At 37.7% G+C, this 25519-nt stretch overlaps 2 protein-coding genes across 3 annotated transcripts; one reads left to right on the forward strand and one right to left on the reverse strand.

Moving 5' to 3' along the window:
• The first annotated feature begins 172 nt into the window (after window positions 1–172).
• On the forward strand, window positions 173–3149 carry LOC103960055 (phospho-2-dehydro-3-deoxyheptonate aldolase 2, chloroplastic-like). Its single transcript, XM_009372444.3, has 5 exons — window positions 173–800; window positions 997–1274; window positions 1508–1784; window positions 1966–2211; window positions 2606–3149. The coding sequence occupies exons 1-5, from the start codon at window positions 276–278 to the stop codon at window positions 2870–2872; spliced, it is 1593 nt and encodes a 530-aa protein (XP_009370719.2). The 5' UTR covers window positions 173–275; the 3' UTR covers window positions 2873–3149.
• Window positions 3150–12107: 8958 nt separating this feature from the next.
• On the reverse strand, window positions 12108–16467 carry LOC103936338 (polyadenylate-binding protein 2). 2 transcript variants are annotated; one of them, XM_009346176.3, is made up of 6 exons: window positions 16304–16467; window positions 16101–16203; window positions 15665–15735; window positions 12650–12841; window positions 12434–12561; window positions 12108–12333 (listed from the first exon to the last, which is right to left on the reverse strand). In XM_009346176.3, the coding sequence occupies exons 1-6, from the start codon at window positions 16424–16426 to the stop codon at window positions 12285–12287; spliced, it is 666 nt and encodes a 221-aa protein (XP_009344451.1). In that variant the 5' UTR covers window positions 16427–16467; the 3' UTR covers window positions 12108–12284. The 2 variants fall into 2 exon arrangements, with proteins under 2 accessions (XP_009344451.1, XP_009344453.1); XM_009346178.3 differs by lacking the exons at window positions 15665–15735; window positions 16101–16203; window positions 16304–16467 and adding an exon at window positions 13546–13954.
• Between the last annotated feature and the right edge of the window lie 9052 nt (window positions 16468–25519).

A 25519-nucleotide genomic window follows, 5' to 3' on the forward strand; every position in this document is an offset into this window, starting at 1 on the left:
ATGTTCTTCTACTCTTCTTTTGGACAAAATTTTAATTGTGGTAAAAATATGAATGGTATAAAAAATTTTATTTTTTAAATTATTAATTTTTTAACACGTGTTTCATCATTTATATGTAACTATCGTCCACCTCCCCTCCAAAAACCTTATATAAACTCCTACAAACCAACACCTCATTCTCAGAGCCTCCTCGCCAAACTCCTTCTCTCTCCAGATATTCCAGTTTTCAAACAGCGCAGGAGAGAGAAACAGGAAGAGGAGGAGAGACAAGAACAATGGCTCTGACAAACCCAGCAACCCTGTCCTCCAAATCAATCTGCAACACTCACTCTCTCTCCCCTCCCACCCCTCAATCTCACCAACCCATTTTCTCCCCATTCGCTTCCAAGAAAAAGACACTCCACCCCATCTGCGCCGCCGACTCCGGTAAGTCTTCCGTCGTGGCCGAGAAGCCTCCCAAGTCGGCTTCGGCGCCCACGAAGCCTGTTTCCGGCAAATGGTGCTTGGACAGCTGGAAATCCAAGAAGGCCCTGCAGCTTCCGGAGTACCCAGATGTGAACGAGCTGGAGACGGTGCTCAAGACCATCGAGTCTTTTCCTCCGATTGTGTTCGCCGGAGAGGCCAGGCACTTGGAGGAGAAGCTAGCCGAGGCAGCCTTGGGCAACGCTTTTCTCTTGCAGGGCGGCGACTGCGCTGAGAGCTTCAAGGAGTTCAGCGCCAACAACATTAGGGACACCTTCAGAATTATGCTTCAGATGGGCGTTGTTCTGATGTTTGGAGGACAAATGCCTGTTATCAAGGTAGTGTTTTTGATGATTTCATCTGGGTTTTTGACAAATCTTTGATTTTTGTTTTACGATTTTAGGAGTCCGTTTGATAACCATTTCAGTTTTCGGTTTTGGCTTCAGTAACTGGAAACGAACTGGACACCAAACGTCATTTAGTTTTTGTTTTGATTGATTTTGAAGGGTGTTGATGTGGCGTTTGTTGATTTAGGTAGGAAGAATGGCGGGCCAGTTCGCGAAGCCAAGAACAGCGGAGTTCGAGGAGAAGGATGGGGTAAAGTTGCCGGTTTACAAAGGGGATAACATCAATGGTGATGCTTTCGATGAGAAAAATAGAAGTCCAGACCCCCAGAGGTTGATAAGAGCTTATTCCCAGTCTGCGGCGACTTTGAACCTTCTTCGGGCCTTTGCCACTGGAGGGTATGCTGCTATGCAGAGGGTTACTCAATGGAATCTGGATTTCGCTGAGCACAGCGAGCAGGGAGATAGGTGTGCACTCAACCCACATTTTAAAACTATATATCCATATCAATGTTATTGTACAGGACTAAATGAAATGCTAGAAAATGTGCTTGAATATTTGAGCAAACCTATTAGATTTTTTGAAGAAAACTGGTACAAAAACGGAATTTGGACGCATAGGAGTTTCAAAGATAAATCAAATTTGAATATCTGACTGGAGTGTCAATTCGCTTATTTGCATTGTTACTTTGATTCAACAGGTACCACGAACTGGCTAGCCGGGTCGACGAGGCCTTAGGGTTCATGAATGCTGCTGGACTTACAGTTGACCATCCTATCATGACAACAACTGATTTCTGGACATCCCACGAATGTCTGCATCTACCCTATGAGCAATCACTCACAAGATTGGATTCTACTTCCGGTCTGTACTATGATTGCTCCGCCCACATGCTTTGGGTTGGTGAGCGTACCCGGCAACTGGATGGTGCCCATGTAGAGTTCCTAAGAGGACTTGCCAATCCCATCGGCATCAAGGTAGGCTTTTGCAAACTCCCGGCTAATTTGAGTGTTATTAGTGGCTTCACATGGTGTGTGTACACTGATAGATCAAACTCGTCGTTGTTGAGTGACTAAATATGTCAGTAATTTAAGCTGCGGGTTCATTTTTTCCGTAACGTTGTGTTAAATGGCTTAAAATGATATACTTGTGACACAGGTAAGCAATAAAATGGACCCAAAAGATCTTGTTAACATCATCGAAATCCTGAACCCGAGTAACAAGCCAGGAAGGATCACAATCATTGCTAGAATGGGTGCTGAGAACATGAGAGTCAAGCTTCCTCATTTGATTAGGGCTGTCCGCCAAGCAGGGCAGATTGTGACATGGGTCTCTGATCCAATGCATGGAAACACTATCCAGGCACCCTGTGGACTCAAAACACGTCCATTTGATTCAATCTTGGTATAATTTCTCTACCTATCTCTTTTCGAAACATGAAACGGAAAAATCTCTTGGTATTTCCCTTTCTAATAGTTTGCTATAGGTAGTAGATTGACTGCTTAATCTTGTTGCACCACCTGCACATATAAATCATCGTACCAATACTGCAACTGCATATCCTTACTGTCGGCATCATTTTTCCATGCCATGTCGATTAGTATCTAAGAAAATGTCCGGTAGACTGAAAAGTGCTCATAATCCTGCGGTCGCAATTCATTGTTGCTAGCGTCTAGAGACTCAACCAATACGTCGGTTCTCTACTGGACGTAAAAGTTATTATCTGCAACATTGTATGCCTTGTGTATTCTACACCATTTAATCTTTGCCATGGTTGGTTTATTGTATTTGTTTGCAGGCCGAGGTGCGAGCATTCTTTGATGTGCACGAACAAGAAGGGAGCCACCCAGGAGGAATTCATTTGGAGATGACTGGGCAGAATGTGACAGAGTGCATTGGAGGCTCTCTAACAGTGACTTTGGACGATCTGAGCTCGCGATACCACACGCACTGCGACCCGAGGCTCAATGCTTCTCAGGCTCTCGAGCTATCCTTCATCATTGCAGAACGACTTAGGAAGAGAAGGATGGGAACTCAAAGTTTGCTCTCGTTGGGTGGCCTCTGAACAAAACTTCCGAAGTCCTCCCTGCGTTATTTCAAATGGTTCGGAAACTTGGTGTATTGGGTAGAAAATAAACTTGATGTATTTCGAAACTCCCCACGTGAGTCATGATACATGTACAATTCCTCAGTCGCATTCAACGCGTTACATGTCATTCGTGTAATCAATTTTGTGAGAGGAATTATTATATGCAAGAATCTGTTCCTCATATAATCGATGTATACAACTCCTCACGTGACCTACTCATCTTATTGTTCGTTTTATTTTATTTTATTTTTCATTTTTTGGTGTAAGGTTAATGATTTTGTTGACTTGGTAGGCAAATAACAATCTTTCTAGATCTAGATATTAATTTAAAGACTAAAAGAACAATTAAGGTCAATCTTCACATCCTATCCGTTTATCGTATATCATACCGCTATCATTTTAATTTTTTTAATTTAAAATTAAACACAAACAGTACTTAACGAAAGTTGGTCGCACAATGTATAAATATCTAATAAAATGTGAGAATTCCTAAAATATTCACATTACTGATCAAGATATATTAAGGATTGGTCGAATGGTAAAGCTCGAGAATGCCGCTACCCCGTTTTTATTTGATAGGGGGAAAGATAATCCGAAAAGAATTTTCATCCTTGTAGTTGGACCAAAATTTTGATATCTTGTAAACAATTTTATAGAAATCTGCACTGCACATGTACACTTGTGAAGTGCCTGCAGTGCCACGCATAATATATGTTAGGTATGTAAATTCAAAATACAGACAATTATACACACACGTGTTCTCTTTCTATCGGGGCAATGCTCTGATTTTCGTTGTCAATAATCCGATTTTTTTTTTTTTTTTTTTTTTGCATTTAAGAATTATAGTTGCAGGTAATTATTCAAGAAAAAAAAATATAAAACCGTGTACATCAATGAAATACATTGTTGAGTGAGCGTTACAAAATGTCGATCAAGTAAAGTCGCTCTCCCTGTACATGTATATGTTAGATCCCTTTGTCAATAAGCCGTGTAACGGTTAGTTGTCAAGACTCTGTTCCAAATCTTATTCCAATGATTCGAATTATTTTCTTTATTCAAAGATAATCGTTGCAAGAAATTACTCAGAAAAATATTTAACAACTGAAATTATTTATATCACTGGAATACCGTGCTAAATTAGCCCTACAAAAATGGCTGTAAAGTATAGTCACTCTCTATAAATATGTAATTAGATTTCTTGGTCGGTCATAGATGGAACCCTTCAAGGCTCGAGAGATCTAGTAAATTTAGTTGTTGTGGCCACGAGGAGAAGAGGTGGATGAAACCCCAACTAGTGGTCAACTTGAAACCCCCATATGTATAATTGCACATGATTCACGTGCCCATCTAATTATATATTCTGGATTTTTCGGCCTTGTTGTAGATAGATTATTTAAGGATATTTGTTTTGGCTATCTAGCATTCACCCACAATTAAATGATTAAATAAAGCACATTAACTACTACATGATGGTTCAGTGATTGGGGATAAATTCTAGGCCCGTATTTCACAGGGTACGTACTAGGTTCGATTTCTAGAGCTGATGAATTGCCCGATGGTGTCAGGGGGAGGTTGAAATGTCTTTCTGAGTCTTCCTTACCAATTGAAGAGTGGACCGCCGTGGCAAAACCAACACCTAATCTCATTTTTAAAAAAAATAATAAGCACACATTTATCTCAACATTATCCCCTCTAATGGTTTGTTATCATGTTCTACACTTACATGTTTCGATTTCATGTTCATTTTCTTGATGAAACAATCACATGGCAAGGTAAAAAGGGCATATATATTAAGGGAGAACATATCTACCTTTAAGGCATCTTCAGTAGTATACAACCTGAGACCATATACAAGGGAGACGTCAAATACGTCAACTAAGACTAAAAGACGTTAAGGTTTTCGTCCAGGAAAATTACATAATGGACATGACAGCTGAGTTATTTAATGTGTGCAGTCCATAATTCACCAACAGGCTACAACTTTTACCTATTTTAAATTTTCCTTTCAAAAAAAAAAAAAAAAAAAGTAGCAGCTGTGGGACCAATATATATTAAAATGATAATTTTAACACACCTCTTAAATTAAAAAAAATTTTGACATCAACCTTCAGACAAAATATTAACAATTCATATTTAACATCTCCTGTAAAGATGTTCTAAGTAGGCAAAATGTATTCTACTCCAAAGAACTAAACAAGCAAAGTAAGCGAAAATATATTGTATGGTTCTCTTTCATCTTTTATTAAAAAAGTAAATGGTAAAACTAAATTGTGGGACACATGAAATATTTTTTTTATTAAAAATGATGTGAACTTGACAAATCTACTCATGTTACAGTACGTAAACATTGTACTCGGGGCAAAAATTGGCCTACTTAGAATTGCCTATAACGTTGGCTCTATTGTAAAATCGATGATGTGTGCAGTTGAATAAAAGAAACAAGACATAAAATTTACGATGTTCCTCTACAGTCAGTGTGACTGGAGTACGTCTTCGGAGCAGCAGTGGTGCTTCCATTATAATTTAGAATAATAAGAGTACAAAATAACTCTCTCTCTATTATCCCCTCTCCTCTTCCTCTCTTTTCTCTCTTCCTCTTCTGTGAGCCTTGTGTCTTCTGCCTCATCTCATTTGTGTTGTGTGGGGTGTTGTATTTATATAGAAAGCATGAGTCGTATGAAGCAAGCTTCGGTAGATAGTGGAATGGCAACTTGCCCATTATTTAATAATTTGAGTGGACATCCACTGTTATACAACATTCCCCCTTGGATGGCCACAAGTCTTCAGTTGACTCGTTAAAATCTTGATCTGTTTTGGATGCTCCCCCTGATGAGTATCTCCCCCTGATTTCAACTCATGTAGGCTGATCGTTGATCATTCTACTTCATTCTCTTAGCAAGAAGAGTTGCCGAAAGAGGTTCTTTACTTGTTGTTAACTTTCCACATGCTTGTTCTTAAACTGGGTTGGAGGGTCTTCTGCTAGACTTCCTCCAAATGTTTGAATTTACTACTTTTATCTGGAGCTGAATTTAATTCAAGGGTGGTGGACACTTGATCTTGAATTGGACTTGTGATTTCTTCAAGGGTCATCTAGGCTTGATCTTGAATGAAATTGGACCATGAGGAGCTTCATGTGGCAAGTGATCTTCGGCTCCATCGGGGATGAATCGGCATGTGTTTTGTTGTGCTTGTCTCCACATGCTTCAATGTATCATTTTCACTTGCCTTATCTGTTCCCCTTGCAGAAGTGGTATTTTCCCTAGTTTTCCCATATGCAGGTGTGACATCTTCTCTTATAGTATTTGTCCCTTGATGCAACAGTGGAATGTAACCCTTGCATTTGAATGGTCCTTCAGAACATTACTTCTCAGCAATTTATCATGCTTGGCAGGTCAGTGTAAATAACCAACATCATATCACCAATTGAAAATGAGTACTCGAGAGCAATGCAAGGTAAGCAACCAGGCAAAGGTTCTGAGCAATTAGTTCCAAATCATGAGCTTGATTCCATGTGGCGGCTGATTGCTCTATTTCTCCTTATCATGCAGGTAAGAACAAGGACAAAGGAAAGAATAGGGAGATTTCATGATATGAGATACTCTTGCTCTCGTCCCTGATGATATGAGATAATCTTGCTCTGGTGTGACTGGTTTTGAAGAAGTATTCTCGGAGAAGAAGAAAATTGGGTATTTCGAGATGCTATGTTGAAGATGCATTCTCGGAGATGAGGAAGAGTTAGGTATTCTTGCAAGTTTGCCTTGTTATGGAGAACGAAGGTCGACATATATAGAGATTTTTCAATAGCAAGTAGTGGTGATGTGCCTTTACTCTTATCAGCAACTGTGGTGTAATTAGAACAGTAAGATTTATGTGTTTTCAACTTTGTCAGATATCTTTGATAAAGTTGCACACAATATCCGAAAAAACTGAGATTACGTCTGAAAAATGCCAATGAACTTTATTCAGGAAAATTTGGCTTTTGAAATTCGGAGAGCGATGCCTCTTCGATCTCTGAACAAGTGGCTCTATTGCCTCTTCTTTTATAGAAACATCAATTGTGTTCAAGAGTATGCTCAGAAAGTTGCTGCCTGTAGAAATTTTCCCCTTCTTGCACTTCTGAGATTTTATTTGACCTCATTTTTCCTTCATCATTTCTGAAAATGGCTTGCCCATCTAACATTTGCTTAAATTTGAGTCTTAAGAGTGATACAGACGAGCAACATCAGGATAATATATGGCGCACGTCCTTCTTATCTTCTAATGGTCTTCTTACGGTTGGGGACTCTGTGATGAAGAATAACATAACCGCTACTGTGGTGGTTAGGAATCTTCTCACTCCAAAGGATAACAGAATCCTTTCAAAACGGTCTGATGAGTCAGTCGTTCAAGACTTCTTGGCTCTCAGTGTTCAATGTGCGGGCTCTGTATCCAATATGGGCCAACGCCTACTTGCTTGAACTCACCAAGTTGAATCATTGATGGCTGAGGTGGCAAGTCTTAAACAAGCGATCAGAGGGCTCAAGCACGAGAATAGAGTGTTACACGTGCTTGCAAATAATTACTCGACGAGCATGAAAAGAGATCTCAACCAGCTACAGGAATCCGAAAGTCGGATTCAAAGTGATCACCAGAGGTTCGTTGCTAGATTTCGAAGGCAACTGATGCCTTCCCCTTCTGGTGTTTTGCCAAGTACTGAGGTGTCACATGATCAATCTCCAGTGCCTGCCTCTTCTGGGGTACTGCCGAGTACTGAGGCTTCATATGAACAACCTTTGTGAAGGCTTCATCCTGTTTGTTTGTTTTAACTCATATGTATGTAATTTCTCGGAGATATTAATAGATAAGTTTTATTTCATTCAATGTATTATGTCAAATACAATAAAGCATATACTTCACTAAGATGTGGTACTTCTGGACCAAATATCAATTTATCTTTACCCTCACGAAGATAAATGATCATTCTTAGTGTCTACATCATTTGAGTATTCAACTCATAATCTTCAATCCATACGATTCTTTAATATCATAAACATCATGGATAAGATTCGTGTTGGCATATTGTTCGATCTGCAGTTTGAGACAATATTTCTCTCAACACTTTATACTCTTTCTAAACTCTTTGGGAGTTTCAATTTAATATCATCAACTATTGTAAGAGATTTTAGTATGTTGCAACAATATCATAATGATAATACTCACTGAGGCAATTTATACCATCCATTGGTATTGAGTACATATTTTTATGCTTTACCCTTCGGGGCTTACTTCAAGTAATTTGAATCCTTTAGGAATTTTCTACACTTCATGACACATTTTCCTTTGGAATTTATACAAAGCAATTTGCTTCCATGTATATTTGAGGGATTTACTTATGGAGATATGATGTGGGAGACTCATAACCCTTCGTATATAATTCTCCATTCATATGAACTTGTTTATAACCTTGCGTCATATCATGTGAGTGTATTTCATGGTATTACAAATGCTCATATGTAACCTTTTAGGTTCAACATCTTTTGGCTATTTATATTTTATTCAAGTATATATGTCTATTTTTCCACGTTCTCACAAAATTGTAATGGAATTGCCTTTCTCCATTTTGGCGAATAATTTTGTTGACGAAAAAAAGAACAAGACTCAATATCAACACAGCTCATTGATGAACTTAGTAGCTACTTGTAAAAACCAAAATTACCATTGGTTACCATCAATCCGTGATCCCATATTCTCATGTGCATGCGCATGCATAAAAACTTTTTATTTATTTGGATATCCATTGCCTCTTCAAGGGCATTACACTATCTCTTCCAGGATAGTCATAGTTTAGAGAATACAAATCATAACCTCCTCTAGAGCGTTATAGAGTTTGGATTTTAATCTCCACTTCGGGAGTTGAGTCATTGGAACCTATACGTCTATCATGCTTCATGCATGAGACATCAACATTCTCATGTCCACGAATTGTTCTTTTTGGGACAAGTATCCTTGCGGCAACTGTTATGTTTCTGGCATGCGACAGTTATGCTTCAGGAATGCAATAGTTTTAGTAGTGTCATATTCTTCTTCTTTTGAAGGACTGAACCTTTTAAGTATAAGGGTTTGCCACGCTTCAGGCATGCAATAGATAAATCATTTGCTGCCACATTATTTTGTCTAATAGGGACATCAATTCTTGTAGGCATATTTGCAGCAAGTATATGTGATTTCATCACTTTCGTGGTATCATTCAATTATTCTTACTTCATTTTCTCATTGATCGCTTCGTGAATCAAAATAAGACAAATTCTATTCATTCTTCTGGAACGGTCTTTTCTCATCATTCTTCTGGAATGATATTTTCTCATCGTTCTTCTGGAACAAAGTTATTTTCTCCCCCTAACAGCGAGAAAATTGTCTTATCAAAATGACAATCCGCAAACCATGCGGTAAACATATCCTCAGTCAAGGGTTCCAAATATTGAATGATAGATGGTGTTCAACGTCAATGTCCAATCTACGATGATGCCTCATTTCAGTACGTTGTGGCAATGCAATAGGCACAAAGATAATACAACAAAAAACTCATAAATGTATAATGTTTGGCTAGTTCCCAAACATGAGTTGTACTGAGAAGTATTGATAGTTGGAAACAGGTCCCAACCAAACTAATAATGCATCATGACATGTCACCATGTAGAAAACTTGACAATTTTGTTTTCATGAGCAGAGCGCAGGTAATAAATTTCATCCGCTTAATAAATATTTCTGCTAAGCCATTTTAAGTATGGATATAAGGAACTTCTGGTCCTTATTTAATAGTCTATAGACTGAGACTCTTATGACTTTTATTACAATTAAGTTGAGGCACTGCGGCACTTCAAACTTACTGTACTCATCAAGGAATTTTATGTCCTGATCTTGAGGATCAAGGGACTTCATGCCCGATCTTTTTGTACGATGGAACTTCAGATCCAACATTTTATATGATGAGGATCAAGAAGCTGCAGGTTCTTATCTGATCAAGGAACTTCAGGTCCTGTATATACTCATCGTAATAAAAGATAAGTAGAATACGTAAACTTAAAGCAATAGGTGGTAATTCTAGCCATAGTAAATAAATTGCATTTAAGTAAATAAATCTTGTGACAAGGGCTTTAATTCAGCACCATTCACATAAATCAAAACTTAAAGCAGTAGGCGGTAAAAGCGTCCATGGTAAATAAATTGCTTTAAAGTAAATAGAACTTATGAAAGGATTTGAAGCCAACACCATTCACATAAATAAATATATATTTTCCTTCTTTCTTTTTAGATGGTGTAACACCATCCAAAAACCTTTACCCCCTTTTTTTATTATTATTATTTTTTCTTATTCATTCACATGGTGCAACAATCCAAAAAACCTTTGTTTTTTTTTCTTGGTTTCCACATGGTGTTTGATGCACCATCATTTTTCCTTTTATTTTAATATTTTGTCTTATGCTTTTTCAAAATGTGTTGATGCATCATTCCTTTGCTTTTGCCCCTTTTTCTTTTTGCAAAAACCCACAGACTGTTACTTTTTCCATGGGAGAGGCCAGATAAGGAATACCATTTCCCATCCTCGTGTTTTCTTCAATTTTCCTTGCATGGTCCAGAGAACATGGCATCGTGAAGCAAGAACTTCCATATAGGAACATAAATGACATCGGGGTTGATGGAGGTACAAGAGAGGGAGGCCTATGTAGAGTCAGTCTTACCATCACCATCTCAGACAACCGAGTATTCATAAGAGTTCTTGAGATCCGTTGAAAATGACGTGATTCGGGTTTCCAAGTCTGATGAGATTCTTCTGGATCTCTAAAAACCAGTTGTCAAGTACGAGTTTTCTTTTCTTGTGACGACTACAAGTCGTTGTAAATTTCAATTCTCACTGGAATTCAGTGGGGCACTTCTGGCACGGTGGAAGAGACGAGAAAATGGACATACCTTTGCTTGTTTTGTTGTACTTTTGTTTGTCCGAATTTATGGCGTCATCCTTTCCACTGACATGAGAGTTTCTCGTGCTAATAACGTGCTGTAAAATCGATGATGTGTGCAGTGGAATAAAAGAAACAAGATACAAAATTTACGAGGTTCCTCTACGGTCAGTATGACTGGAGTATGTTCTCGGAGTAGCAGTGATGCTTCCATTATAATTTAGAATAATAAGAGTGCAAAATAACTCTCTATTATCCCCTCTCCTCTTCCTCTTCTTCTCTTTTCTCTCTTCCTCTTCTGTGAGCCTTGTGTCTTTTGCCTCATTTCATTTGTGTTGTGTGGGGTGTTGTATTTATATAGAAAACATGAGTCGTATGAAACAAGCTTCGGTAGATAGTGGAAGGGCAACTTGCCCATTATTTAATAATTTGAGTGGACATCCACTGTTATACAACAGCTCGTTAAATTTTATTTTCGTACTCAATTATCTATACAACTGCAGATGCTTATAGACTAAGATGGCCCTCTACGTATGCAAAAGTGAGACACATCCGTGAATTCTCACAATCAGAACTACATAGACTAAAACTGAAATTTTTATCCGAAATGAACAGAATAAAAGAAGTAAATTATTTTTTATACTTTAAAATACACTTATAAAAAATATAAAATGAAAAATTTAAAGTGTCCATAACGATTACTGAAAACATATCTTTGATTTAAGATTCGGTCCAACCAACAAGCTAACCTCATTTCCTTCCTAGTTTTCCGGGTGCTTTTTGACAGGATACAACAACCACACATCAAAGGAATGACAAAAAATAGGTTACGAGTTTAGGCAGGGCCCCACACCTAAAGAGGGAAAGGAAAGCTGGACCGAAGAAGCAGGTAGTGTGTGGTTTGAAATAACACACAAACACGGACGTACACACCACAAAGTCATACCAGGGGCCTTTAAAAGTGACATGCGAGTCCCACATACTCAAACACAGATGCACTACAAGCTCACAACTAAATGCTCTCACCAAAATGCCGATGAGTGCTAGGTTCAATCGCCCACACGCACGTCAATGACTGAGAGCCACAGATGGGCCAATATGCATCAACGGCTTAGTTACCCTCCAGTATGCACGTGAACGACTGAGCCTAGTACATCTCTAATGATGCTCGACCCTTGAAAACACAATTTTAGAGGCATACCAAAAATGTTGCTTGCATGGATGGAAGGAAATTTTTTTATAAACCAAACAAAAGAAACGAAACTACGCACTGCTTGGCCAATAAGAAACTTTTATTAGCTACTTCAACAGCAATATAGGTAGGTGGCTATTCATCCAGTTCATAGTGTACTTAGCAGTAACGCCAAATCGATACAACTACCAGATTAAAACTAAAAATCAACTGTAAATATGAAATGACAGGCCTTGTATTTGATTATGCAACCAATCTTTTAGTAATACGGCATGTATCGAGCTGGCCTTCTGAACCTCGGAACCTTTCTGCAGATGAATGAAAGGAAAAAGAAAGCAAGATAAATCAGGCATCTGGCATCTCATTTTACCTGATAAATAGAGAGTGAGAGCACTGGAAGGAACATACCCATATCCATAGGGCGAGTAAAAGTAAGGAGGTACATATGGCCTCCTGAAGCGGTAACCCATATAAGGATTGAAGCGTCTAGGTCTGTATTGCTTCATACCAGGAACATTCGTCCTTTTAGGCAAAACCTATACACATATTTAAGATGAAAATGAACAAACGCGATAGCAAAAATAATGGATAAGAACATCCAGACCCAGCTTTTGAATGAGTTACCTTCAATTGCCGGCCGTGCAACTCAGATTCGTTTAGGCCGAGAGCCTCTTGAACAGATTCAGTTTCAACAAATTCCACATAAGCGAAACCTTTCGGTTGGCCAAACTTATCTGTCAGTATAGTCACTCTATTAACCGTACCACATGATTGGAAATGCTGCTGTACTTCTTCAGGTGTGCATGCGTAATCCACCTGCAAAACATGACTTATCCAGTTTTTTAAACCCATCATATCATGAGCAACTTACTACTGATGCAACATCACCTTCTGTTCAGTAAACTCGACTTGGCAATAAATCCAAATTTGCCAATTCGGATTGTAAAAACCAAATCACATCACAAGCAATCTACTATTGATGTAAAATCAAACTTCATATTGATCCCTTTAAGGCCTGAGCAAACCCGCTTACCCCATTCAATCCCTTGTCACATTTTTACACATACTATCAAATACCGGAACCAATTTTTAAATTTGGTCCAATGAGATATCCCAACATTCCAATGAATGTTTGATTGGTCCCTGTAAGTATCAGAGAACTTGAGAAGATGGAGCTGTCTCCATCCTACAGTCCCGGCATTATTTCAATTACTACTTCCAACAAAATTTTGCACAAGACAAAGAAAAGTCATGGGTAAGACTTATCAATGTAACACAAAAAGCTGTTATCTGTAACAGCCTCCACTAAAATTATAATATAGGACCACGGGTGAGTGCACAGAAGCGAGGAAATGTTTCTAAGGTGAACAGAATTTATAAAAATATTACAAGTAGAAGAAATCACACTCAATCAGTGATTCAGTATACAGTCAATTTTTTTTTAATTTGGGTGAACGCAGTCGACAGATAAGAAAATCAATCTTAATCAATACAGGGAAGCAGAATCATGTACCCCTCACCACATAAGTACATGAGCACATATTCCTGAGCCACCAACCAACACCATTCCAGCAGCAGAGAAGCTCTGCAACTACAATTGAATACCCGGCTTTCCTTTCCTCTTGAAAACAGAAGTTGCTGCCCTCTTGTGTACTGAAGATCCAGCATCTTAATTCACATCCTAACGCGTGCCCCACCATTCACTTGGAATATCTTCAGCAAACTGCATCCCTTCTTTCCTCCTTAACACATCATACCACCTACACCTAACTGTTGTAATTTCCAAAACTACATTTCTTTTTTCCAATTCTTTCTTGTTCTTTTTTTTTTTTTTCTTTTCATGCTTTTTTTCACATTTTCGAAACTTGTTCTTTATTTCTTTTTTATTTGATATTTCTTTTTTCTTCTCTTTTTTTTATTCAACATGCAAATTTCTCCCCTTTAATGACAGCCTAATTATACATCAGAATACTATGCCCCACCCTCAAACTACAGTGTAACATGTCCAGCTCATATACACAGAACTTGATGAATAACTGACCCTGCGATCATAGTACTACACAAAGTCAAACCATGACTCTGAAGTTGCGTATCATCCGCATCCACATAAAAGTAAAATAGAAACATAGTAGGACAGAGCAATATCAGGTGTTTTGAAGTGAAATCGTACTACCATCATGGTATATGATTAGGGGTTGTAATATAAAACAACAAAGACAGAGCGATATCTGATGTTTTGAAGTGAAATCTTAGTGATGCAGAAGTGGTAAAGCCTAGACAACTAATAATTTAGAAAAAGAACCTATTTAAGAAATAAAACATTTTGCATGCGAAGCAATAGCAGGTATGAGTGTAATTATTAAGCTATTACAGTAGTTTATTATCCTTGTTATTTCAGGTTTTCCAACTACTTTGTATACGTTTTTGGCCCATTGATTTGATAATGAAGAATTGAATTTACCCTTGTGACCGAAAATAAAAAAGAATTGAGTTCACCCTACTTGCCCCTCTTTCTCCTTCTGTCTTTCTTCTCTTTTACAACTCCATTCTCTCTCAAATTTCTCATCACATCCTTCATACATTGGTGTAAAGCTTTTTTTCTTTTTAAAACCATTTATCTCGTGGGAAAATAAGCATGCTTTCATTGAAGACAAGGTAAATATCAAGAGGTGCATAAATAATGTCAAACCATGGCATGTTGATCAACTAATGTATAAACCACAAGTTCATACAGAATGTTAGGTAGTGGGTTTTGTTATTTTCTTGGGTACACATTGATATGTAGATTCTAGAATTACACATCTAGAAAGTTTAAAAATCTTCTGACTTATCTTCATATGACATTACAGCTGTATTTCCAAATTCTAGATAGCCTGTAATGTGAGGGTACCTTTAGATTGTACAGTGATGTATGAGTCCCCAACACAAAACATTTTTCTATTCTAACTGATATAAAAGTTATTTTATACTAAAAGCCAAGCATTGTGTTTAAGTAACAAGTTCCTTCAGATCCCCTCATATCTGGAGGTGACTAATAAAATCAGGCAAGCGTTCCTGCTATTACAAGTCCCATAATCATCTACTTAACAAGTGAATAATCTACGGAATCATCATTAGCACTAGAAAATAGTCATCCTGCACTCCTCCCTTCTTGACTTCTTTACACTAGAGAGGCATGATGCCATTTTGGACTGCAATTAGCAACTCCCTAGTTTAATTCAATGACTGCAGTTCAATAAATATTAACAATACCATACAAAGGTTAAACAAAAATGTAGATATCAACGGCCTATCAATATTACTTCCACTAGATAGAGATATCAAAATATGTGATCAAATCATAAAAATATCCTCTTCTATTTGATACTGAAAAACCAAATTGGTATCTAAATCTAGTAGTGGACTTGCCAAAACCACATGTTTACTCACACTATGCAACTTCACATAAAGATCACATGACAAACTGGAGGATTTCTTTATACACAGCCGAGTGTCAGGATTATGAGTGGGCTGTCGACATACATCAAAAAATGCAGAAAGCAGGGAAACATGACCATTAGGACTGGACATGTTTAAGCTTAACACACACAATGCAAACAGTTTAGAAAGAAGAAGAGATTTCAACATTCTGGTACTCACATTGCCAACAAAAACAGATCGTGCGTCCACCTCTTCCTTGTTTGCTTGAGAAGCAGCAGCAATTGCAGGATCTATGTGGAAACAATAACAAAACAAGGTAAATGAGCGTGTTACTCAGAAGAAATTGAACCAAAATTCCTTGCACATCAGACGAAAAAAACAAACGTAAAATGTTAAAGTCCACAGGACAATAAGAGTGTAATTTATCAACATAACACTTCCAAAGACACTTAACTTAGCGCATAACTTGTGCTCTGTTTTTTCAAATTTCATGTCATGCGCTACAGCTTTTCAATAAACATTCAATAGAACATGGCCAAATACAGCATTCTACAATATACATACACACACACACACACACACACTACTTTTTCAGGAACCGCAGGAATCAAGAACCAAAACTCAATTACTTTTTCAGAAGAGAGAGGGGGGGGACCTTGAACAGCTCCCATTTCCTTTTCAACCTTGGCCTGCATCTCGCGAAGAGCAGCAGCTTCCTCCTCCATCTCCTTCAACCGCTTCTTCATCTCGTCCAGCTCCTATAATCCAAAGTCAATATACACCCAAATAATTTGACAATTGTTTTTTATGATTTGGTTGCTGAAACAAATTGAGTTTTCTAGGGTTTTTTATTAGTACCTTTACGGCGTCGTCGTCGGCGGTGGACATGTCGACGTCGGCGTGGAGAGCATCCAAGTCGCCGTCCATTTCTCCTTCGTCTGGGATCTCTGCTCCGTACACCTCATGCTCCTCTTCCTCCATTGCGCTACCTCTCCGCGACCTCTGATTTCCAAGAGAGGTATACACGTTCGTCTCGCACTCGTATTTGCCGTTGGATTATATTTGGAGGCTACACCGTTAATACGGCGTCGTTCCCTAGCACATAAATATAAAATCTTTTCTTCTTTTGGAACTTTATGTCTGAAACGCAAAATTAAAAATGATTTTTTAGCTACAATGGTCTTTGAAATTGACATAATATATCACTTTGATCCCTGAAATTTGAAATCAATAGAAGTGATCCTGAGATTGTCCACCATCAACCATTTTGGTCATTCTGTGCAAAATTATGTTAAATAAGGATCAAAATGATAAATATACCCACAATTTAATAAATTATGGCCAATATGATTTTAAAAAATAAAGGGTATTTTGGTCATTGTATTCTTATTTAATGGAGATTTTTTATGGAATGACCAAAATGATTGATGGTGAACAAACTCAAGGACCAAAGTGAGGACTTATGTAAATCTCAAAGACCATTTTAGTTAAAAAGCCTTAAAAAATCGATAGTCTTTTGATAACTATTTTGTTTAGCTTTTGAAAACTAAAAAATCATTTAATACTTTCAACTTTCAGTTTTCAAAAGGATGAAAAATTGAAAAACAAAAGATAAAGATTTGCAACTAAAATTTGAAAACTCAATAGAGTGATTATCACATTTTGACTTTCACTTTTCAATTTTTTTTGAAAATTAAAAATTAAAATAAGTTACCAAACGTCATTAATAAAAACTAAAATTTGTATACAAAATTATTAACAAACAACCATTTTAAAAATAAAAGCCATCTGTTAGGATTCAAAAATCTCACATACAAGCCCAATTATTGTAACTGCATCACAAGCCAAGCTTAAATTCATGCAAAAGTGCAAAAATAAGAGGTATGTGGATTTACGATTATGCCACTCAATAAAATAAATATAAATTGGATGTTTGTATAATTTTGCCAACCCATACAATTCATGCATATTATCATGTCAAGCCATTTTACAACATTAACATTGTAAATAATTCATGTTACATGTTAAAGTAAGTTCAAGCCACATAACGTGACTTGCTAAGTGGATTGTAGTGTGGACGGTTACAAAAGTTTACTAGGCCAATGTGGAACTAGGGTTGTGGAAGACCTTGGGCTGCTTGGGAGCACTAGAAGTCTAAACCCATGATTTTTGGTTTCACGTCGAAAGGCTTGAGAGAGAAAAGAACCAGCTTCATTTTCCCTTCCAAACCAAATAGGACACTTACGAAGCAACCAAAGCACAAAGCTGAGATGCCTAAATCATAACAAGATCACTTTTAACCTAGAGTTGCGCTCCTCATTAATAGAGAGAGAAGGAACCTTGCCCTTCCAAGATTATATAGGAATGATGGGAATAATAAGGGGGAGCTTTACCAAAAGATGGAGTATATGGAACATGGTGTCGGAGAAGATGCTCTGGGCAGTGTGCTAATCCCAAGCTTCATGAGGCTAGTAACCCTCTTCAACGTTAGACATAAGAATGACTCTCTAGCTACGACCATGGAAAGAAGAAGAAAAGACTTTAGCAAAATAGGAAAGACAAAGAAAACCCATAAATTCCTTAGCTGGAACTTGAAAGAATCCTTGCACTTATAAATTAGAGAAGTTAGCATGATGGAAAGAGGGAGGGATAAAGGAAGAAAGAGTGAACTAAGGCAAGATATAACGAAGCAGAGCAAGCTTTCTCTAAGTGCAGGAAACCCTAGTTCTTGAGAAAGAAACTTTCCTTACACACTGAGGATTTCCTTAACATTATGTTTGGATGAAGAAATTTAAGATTATTAAGGAATTTTAAAATGATAGGATTTTAATTTCCAGAATTTGTAAATTTTCTTGTTTGGTTAATCTAAAAGAACAAAGGAATTGAATATGGAGTTTGTTATTTTTGAACTCTCAATTATAAAAATTGGGAAATGACGCCTATTTACATGAAATTTTAACTTGGGAATTGGAGGTCCCAAATTCCAAGTTTTTTTCCTACGCGGAAATTCTAAATTTCTATGTTTATGAATCCAAACAAGGGAATTGGTGCATATCAATTTTGTAAATTCTAACTTTTACCCAAATCTCGAGTTTATTTTCCTCATCCAAACACAGTGTAAGTTTTCCTAAGCACTGTGAAACTATAAAATACTAGGAAAACCCTAGATAAACCATTCATAAACTATACATGCAAGCACAAGCTCTCTCTGTCTCTCTCTCATGCTAAATCAGTTAAATTTGAGTCATTGATTCAACTAGAATACTTCTTAATTCAATCTAATGCTTTCGATTTTAGGACTTAATGCCAGAAATAAATTAAGTAAATTGAGAGTTTTCCCATGGCCCAAATCCAACTCGATCAAAGGGTCCCCAAACATAAATTAGGGACTGTGTCACAACTCTGATTGGTCCCAAGATCCAGAAGAAATACCACCAGGAGTGGCAATGCCTCATAGAAAGCAGGCAAGGCTACTTTTAGGTTGAATGAATCTCAGTGTGAGGAGCAATGGCAGGAAAGCCAAGAGAATCTGGAAAAATATGTCATGCCATACATCATTATTGCAATCCATGCTATGGGAGAAGCCCAAAAGGAGATCGTCGCGTCGGTAAAGAAACTTAATAGTTCAATCCCAAAACTAAGAGAGAAGATTAGTGAAAAAGACTGCACACATAAGGAAAAGACCCCTAAGAAGGAATCAGCCGTTGTTGTCGGAAAAAGTTCTGAGAGTGAGAATGGACCATCCTTCGTCACCTAGGAAGATATCATTGCCATGTTGGAAAATGAGTTATACATAAGCTTTGAAGACTAGAAGTATATTCCTTAACTGTCATATCCAGTCAGTTTCCTCCACATGCCATATCCTAAAACTGTGAAACTCCTAATATCGTTCTCTTTGACAGAAGGAAAGGTAGCCCAAATAAGCACATAAATTGCTTCATCGATACTTTGGGTCCTCATATCGGTGATTATAACCTCCATCTTAGAGATTTTTCAAAAAGCCTTACTGATCGTACTTATACTTGGTACAAGAGGTTGCATTAAGTTTTATTTGGTCCTGAGAAGAATTGGCAAGCAAGTTTTGCAAGAAATATTTCCAACATGAAGATAGGGCTACTATAACCTAACTCAACAACACATGCCAAAAACATGAGGAAAACCCTGTAAGTTTTGTCCCTTGCGTCCAAGATCTTGCCTTTGACTGCTACGATGAAAAAGATGAAGAAGCACTTACGGAAATTTGCATTAACAACATTGTCCCAGACTATAGGGTGTATCTCGAGAATATTGGCATAAGCCAGTTTTCGAGGCTCTTGGAAGTAGTGAAAAAGAGTAAAATGTTAGTCAAACCAACTGCTGAAAAGTCTTGGAAGAATGAAAAGAATGAAACTCATCAACCCTAGCCATTGATGACAAGCCTGACTGTAATTTGCGAAAAAGAAAGGAAAAAGATGAAGAAAGAGAAACCTATCCACCATTATTATGCAAGGTTACAGCTACCATCAGTATGTGGGACATCATTCTGTTGCTTGTCAAACTCTAAGAAGGATTCGCCATGCAAAAGTTAACGGAGGAACACTAGAGCTACCTTCCAGAAAAACAAGCCTTTGACACTGACCTTGTACCGAGGCATAGAAAGAAGCAAGTAGTGGCAATGATAACGTGCTCTAATGATGACAATGCATATCACCCGTGGAAAAACGATCCCTAGTTGCCATAAAATATTTGGGAATTGTCTGGGAATATGGAAAAAGCCTACTGGTGCATGTATTCCAAGCCCCAAAGCTATGACACACTATGGCCCAGGCTAAGGAATGTGAAGATAAAGATAAAAACATCATGGACTTGGATCTTAGGTTTAGCGACGAAGTCTTCACCATCGAGATGCCAGAAAATATGTCGCATAAACTTCATTTGGATAGCAAGTTTGTTATGAGATGGCAGCTGTAACCTTGCACAACATTTCCAACGTCGAGTCCAATACAGTTGAGTGCTACCTTGCCCAAAACCAAGGACTGATTGCGTCACAAGTCCTCCAAAGAAATCAAAAATTTAAATCCCTCTTCGAGCAACTCAGATATGGTCCAAAAGCAAGAATAACCAAAGCATCAATGAATGTTTTCAAGGACTATGGTCCTCAATGCTTCACCGCCCAACCACATAGGGCATTCTTGGAAAATGACAATGTCATTATCTTCATGAACGAAGGTATGAAAGTTGTTTTCCTAGACCATTGAAGGTTGTTATACTTTGACGGCCAATCTTTATTTGGTGAGCTCTAGTTGATACAGGCTCTCTTGTCAACATACTGCCCTTAGCAATCCTAGGATTCTCCTGGTTTAATATGGCTTCCATATCCTAAAAGGTTCATATCTCGACTAGTATAAGTACACCCTTTCAGGGTTCATCCCTAGTAATGCAATTATCGCACACTTATTCTCTTGCCTACTGCTTGAGTCTCTTAATATTGCTTGCTAACTAGACCGTCGTAGAGCCTTTGACAGGCACATCCCTTGGTTCTTTGTTGCTTACAGTTGTTTGTTCTGTTACAAGTAAAGAGATTTGTGCATCTTCCACTACATATGGCAATGTGCAAATTTGGTTTGAACAGTTGTTTGAGGTGAAATGGAGTGTGTAAAAATCACCACCCACGATGTATTGATACTTATTTCATATTTCACTTGTATGTTCTAGATTTTAAGTTCAACTCTTGAATTCTAAATTTGGTACAAATTATTGTTAAGTAGTTGAGTCGCTTACCCTAACTCTTACATCCATATCATCGTCCAAACATGAAGGTCATATCCTAGAGTTATTAGCCAAGAGGTGCTTATCACTGATTTGGTTGAAGGAGGCTTAAGATTCAAATCAGCTAGATTTTAAACATGAATTTTTTGTACTATTCATCGCACGTGGCATGATATGTCAATGGGTTTTTAGATCTGATTTTTTTAATTTTTTGAGCAAATAGAAAAGGAAAGATCTTGGTTGCAATATTTGTAACGACCCATCCCAATTACTACGAATTTTATAATTTTAAAATGTGAAATTTCGAAAATACCCTTCAAGGCAAATGCATTGACTTTTGTTGACCGCTTTGTTGCGGCACATAAGATCTTTTTTCTTGGCGTATCTTTGTTGTACTTGTCGTTACGAACACATGAACGTAAACGAAACACAATTTGGAGTTATTAATGACCGAAGTCGAGGACAAAATGGTCAATTGATCATTTTTTGGAAGGCTCCAAAATTGTTGGAGAAAATATAGGAAGCCACCGGTGTGGCTGTGAATGGAAAGATAAGGAGAGGAAAGAGGGGGCTACTACCCAATTGGAGGAGAACGGCGGGAGAGAGGGAAAGCAACCAGAGAAGAGGGAGAGATCAATCAGGAAAAGGGAAAAAAAAGGAGTGACCAATTAGAAATGAGGAAAAGAGGAAAGGGAGAGAAGATAGGAGACCCCTAACCTGGACCTTCACCTGACCCGGTTTTTGGCAACTTTTTCGTCACTTTTTCCATCAGATTTTCGGCGTGTTGAAGCCATCCAACACCACCACCAAACTCACCGATCTTCCCTTTTCAATTCCCACCCAAACTCGACAGCGTATAGCCTTAGTTTCTTGAGGAACCAAGTGGGTGGCGCCGAGGGTCTCATGGCGGCGATCCGCCATTCTTGAAGCAAACTCTGTCGACTACCACCATAGGTTGACTCTTCTTGAACCCATGAACAAGTCCTAAGCCTTGGTTGGTGTAGTGGAGCACTGGAGGTGACAAATCGAAACACACCCTTTATAGGGTTTCCGATGGTTCGTGGTAATCTCAAACCACTTCCCGATTGAATTAGATTTTGGACTAGGTATGAAATTTTTTCCCCTCGTTGAGATCTTCATTCCTGTAAAATTTGAGAAATTTTTGAAATAGTTTAATTTTCCGGTAATCGGGGCTGTCGGCTGCTGCATGTGGCGGCGGATGGGTAGAGACACCACTTGACCTCCATAGGCTAAAATGGGTGCCCCAATTTCATATTAGACATCCAATTGACGAAATTCCATTGTTCGGTTATATTTCCGTTAAGGGCCGCCACTTGGTTATTATATGATTCAACGATTTGACCATTGGATCATCACTAAACTTTAACACATAGTAGTACATAATATTTAAGGATATTAGGAATCGACGGATCAGGAATCTGACGTACGGATATTCTCGGATAGGTTTTCTAAGTTTGTAAATCTAAACATTAACTGCCACTTAATTTTAGCGATTGTCGGAGATCCAACCGTTGGATCGTTCCGAAACTTTAGAATGTTGTGTTAGAAGCTTATTGAAACTCTTGGGAAGTTACAGATCCGAAATCCGAGATACAGATCTTCCGAATTGAGTTGCGTAGGGTTGTGGACCCTACCGTCGACCTTTGACCAGCAGTTGACTTTTGGTCAATGGGTTACAAATCATTCTAGAACATCATTGGGGATGTGTTTTATGTAAGTTATATGTTCTATTGATAAGAATTCTGAGATGTGATTTGATATTTGTTCTAGGTGACGATCATTCGTGACGCCTCGCTATTCGTGCTAAGGAGTTATAGTGCGGACTTTAAGTGAGTGGGTTTTTTCTTTTATATAGTATATACATATTTGTTAGTTTCCATTTATACATTGAAGAAGAATTTACTACGTATGCCTAGCTTAAACTAATGGTTATAAGAATTAGCCAAATAACGAAAAATTACGAAGTGATCATAAATCCTACAGGATGCACATGTATGCGTATGTTTATTGATGCCATGATTATATCTATAGCTATGAATGATATTATGTTGATTAGAACTATCGACCCACTATGGAATGACTATATTTATGTTTTATGCTCATCGTTTGCTGCACCAGTATTAGTGCTCGCCTAGGGCCGGGGCCAATTTTTCATGTGTATGTTCACATCCACACCACACGCTCGCCTTTGATTCAAGTAGGTGCTAGTCTTGTCGTACAGGTTCCAATAAGCAACTCCATCTCTTATATAACCGCGAATAGCGCTAGTCTTCACGTAATTGTAGTACTAAAGCGTATATCATTATTACACTTTGTCATGTTCATGTCAGAATAACTCTGCATGAACTCGTGCATCAGCATGTGTCGATGAGCACTTGGTTTGATATGCTTGCTTATGCGAAAGTATATGATTACTGACGTCATGCACTTATATGAACTATTGTGTCGTATTGATATCTTGATATTTTGCAGGTTATGGTGAGTATTTTCATACTATATGTAGTACGTATATCTCAGAAATTATACATGTTTTATGGTGAAGTGTTATAACGTTTTCAAAGGTTTTTATTAAAATTTTATTTTCAGGCCCACTCGCCATTGTTTTTTGCCCCTCTAAGTTTTAGTAGCTAAGCTTTCTTATCGACGAGGATTCTTGGTAAATCTTGGTGTAGACGATTACCTTTGATGTATAATTCTCACCCTATGTTATTGTACTGTACTTATGCTTTGACATCACGTGTGAAATGAGTTCATTCCCATTCACAGCGCACTCTTATATTTAGGTACTTTTAGGTTTAAATTTATTCACATATTCTACCACACTAGACTTTATGGCTTTGTCACATTCTAGGTGTCGGCCAACACAGCTCAATTCGGAGTCCAAGTGGACATTCCGGGTCCAGGTGTGTCAATATTTATACATCAAAATATATTAAAATTTGACAACAATATTTATATTATTTAATTTAATTATTATGTGAATTTTGAGATTAATTATATTAAATATATGTAAATATTGTGACCAAAATTGACATTAGATATTTGATTGCGTAAGAGCATCTCTAATGGAGATGTCAAAAGATAAATGCCAAATGTTAATTTGATGGTTGACGTGGCAATGTCAGATTTTCTCTTTTTCCAACTGATATGTTTTTTGTTATAAATGATATTTGTATGACTCATTTTAAAAAGAAATCAATTAAAATTAATTTTCAAAATCTATAATTAGTGCATTTAATGGAACTCACACAATAAAATAATAAAAAATTATTTGACATCACATTTTTTCATATGTCAATCCACATAGGATTAACATATTGGTTGAAACTTGCTTCTACCTTCAATTTGATTACATGACATTCCACTTGGGATTTAACATCTCCTTTAGATATGGTCTAACGATTTTAATGTTTGAATTAAGGCTAAGTTACATTTTACACCCTCAGGTTTGAGTGCAATAACAATCTCATACAACATTTTTAAAACATTTCAATCTTATACATTAGTTATCATTTTATTTTAATTTCATACAACCGATAAAAAATCTATTAAGTGATGATGTGGTAATAGTAGACTTTACAATTTTGCTGACGTGACTGCCAGCTTGTGCCACATGGTAAAACAACTAATAATGTTTTTTAATAAAATATCAATTCTTTTGTTAAATTTTTATTAAAAAAAAAAAGGAAAAACCAAACCCTCCCCAGTCCCAGGCCATTCATCCTTGGAATTGAATCCTCTCCTGAGCAGGAGATCAGGATTTTCCTAACCCACTAACATGGGCCATTGGATTTTGATCCAACGACTACAATTATTATAACTTTTAGAGGGGTCTTCTGCTTGTAATCGTTGGATTGATCCAACGACCAGTGTAAGTGGGTGAGGAAGATCCTGATCTCCTGCTCAAAAGAAGATCCAATTCCTCCATGCTCTCCCCTTCGATTACAATTAAAAACTTAAAAAAATAGAAAAAAGAAAAAGGAAAACCCTAAATCCTACCTAGTCCCATGCCCCCCACGTTCTCCAAGGTACCTTTTGGTACGTGGGACGGGACAAAATAGAGTGGGATAAGGCGTTCCGTCCCATGTTTGGTGCGCCTAAAATGGGTGGAACGAGCTATTCCACGGGACGAGTTTTGGGTGAATTTTCGTTCCACCTCACCTCCTGGAACAACTCGTTCCACATCCATGGAACACAAAATTATAATCTCTCCGTCTCCTTTTTCTTCCTCCTTGTTTCCATCCAAAGGCATCTTTACTCTCGTTCCGTTCTGTTCCGTCATGTCCCGTCTCGTCTGCATACCAA

Source organism: the organism of the source record quoted next, unplaced genomic scaffold (genome assembly GCF_019419815.1).
Source record: "Pyrus x bretschneideri cultivar Hongxiangsu unplaced genomic scaffold, Pyrus_bretschneideri_v1 Contig352, whole genome shotgun sequence".
NCBI classification, from domain to species: domain Eukaryota; kingdom Viridiplantae; phylum Streptophyta; class Magnoliopsida; order Rosales; family Rosaceae; genus Pyrus; species Pyrus x bretschneideri.

Bases quoted from the DNA above. Each gene is read 5' to 3' on its own strand.
- LOC103960055 (XM_009372444.3), top strand. From the start codon at position 276: ATGGCTCTGACAAACCCAGCAACCCTGTCCTCCAAATCAATCTGCAAC. The intron at 1,785-1,965 runs GTAGGCTTTTGC...CTTGTGACACAG, and splicing joins CCAATCCCATCGGCATCAAG to GTAAGCAATAAAATGGACCC. The intron at 2,212-2,605 runs GTATAATTTCTC...ATTTGTTTGCAG, and splicing joins GTCCATTTGATTCAATCTTG to GCCGAGGTGCGAGCATTCTT.
- LOC103936338 (XM_009346176.3), bottom strand. From the start codon at position 16,426: ATGGAGGAAGAGGAGCATGAGGTGTACGGAGCAGAGATCCCAGACGAA. The intron at 16,204-16,303 runs GTACTAATAAAA...TTTGGATTATAG, and splicing joins CCGACGACGACGCCGTAAAG to GAGCTGGACGAGATGAAGAA. The intron at 12,562-12,649 runs GTAACTCATTCA...ATATGTGTATAG, and splicing joins TGCACGGCCGGCAATTGAAG to GTTTTGCCTAAAAGGACGAA.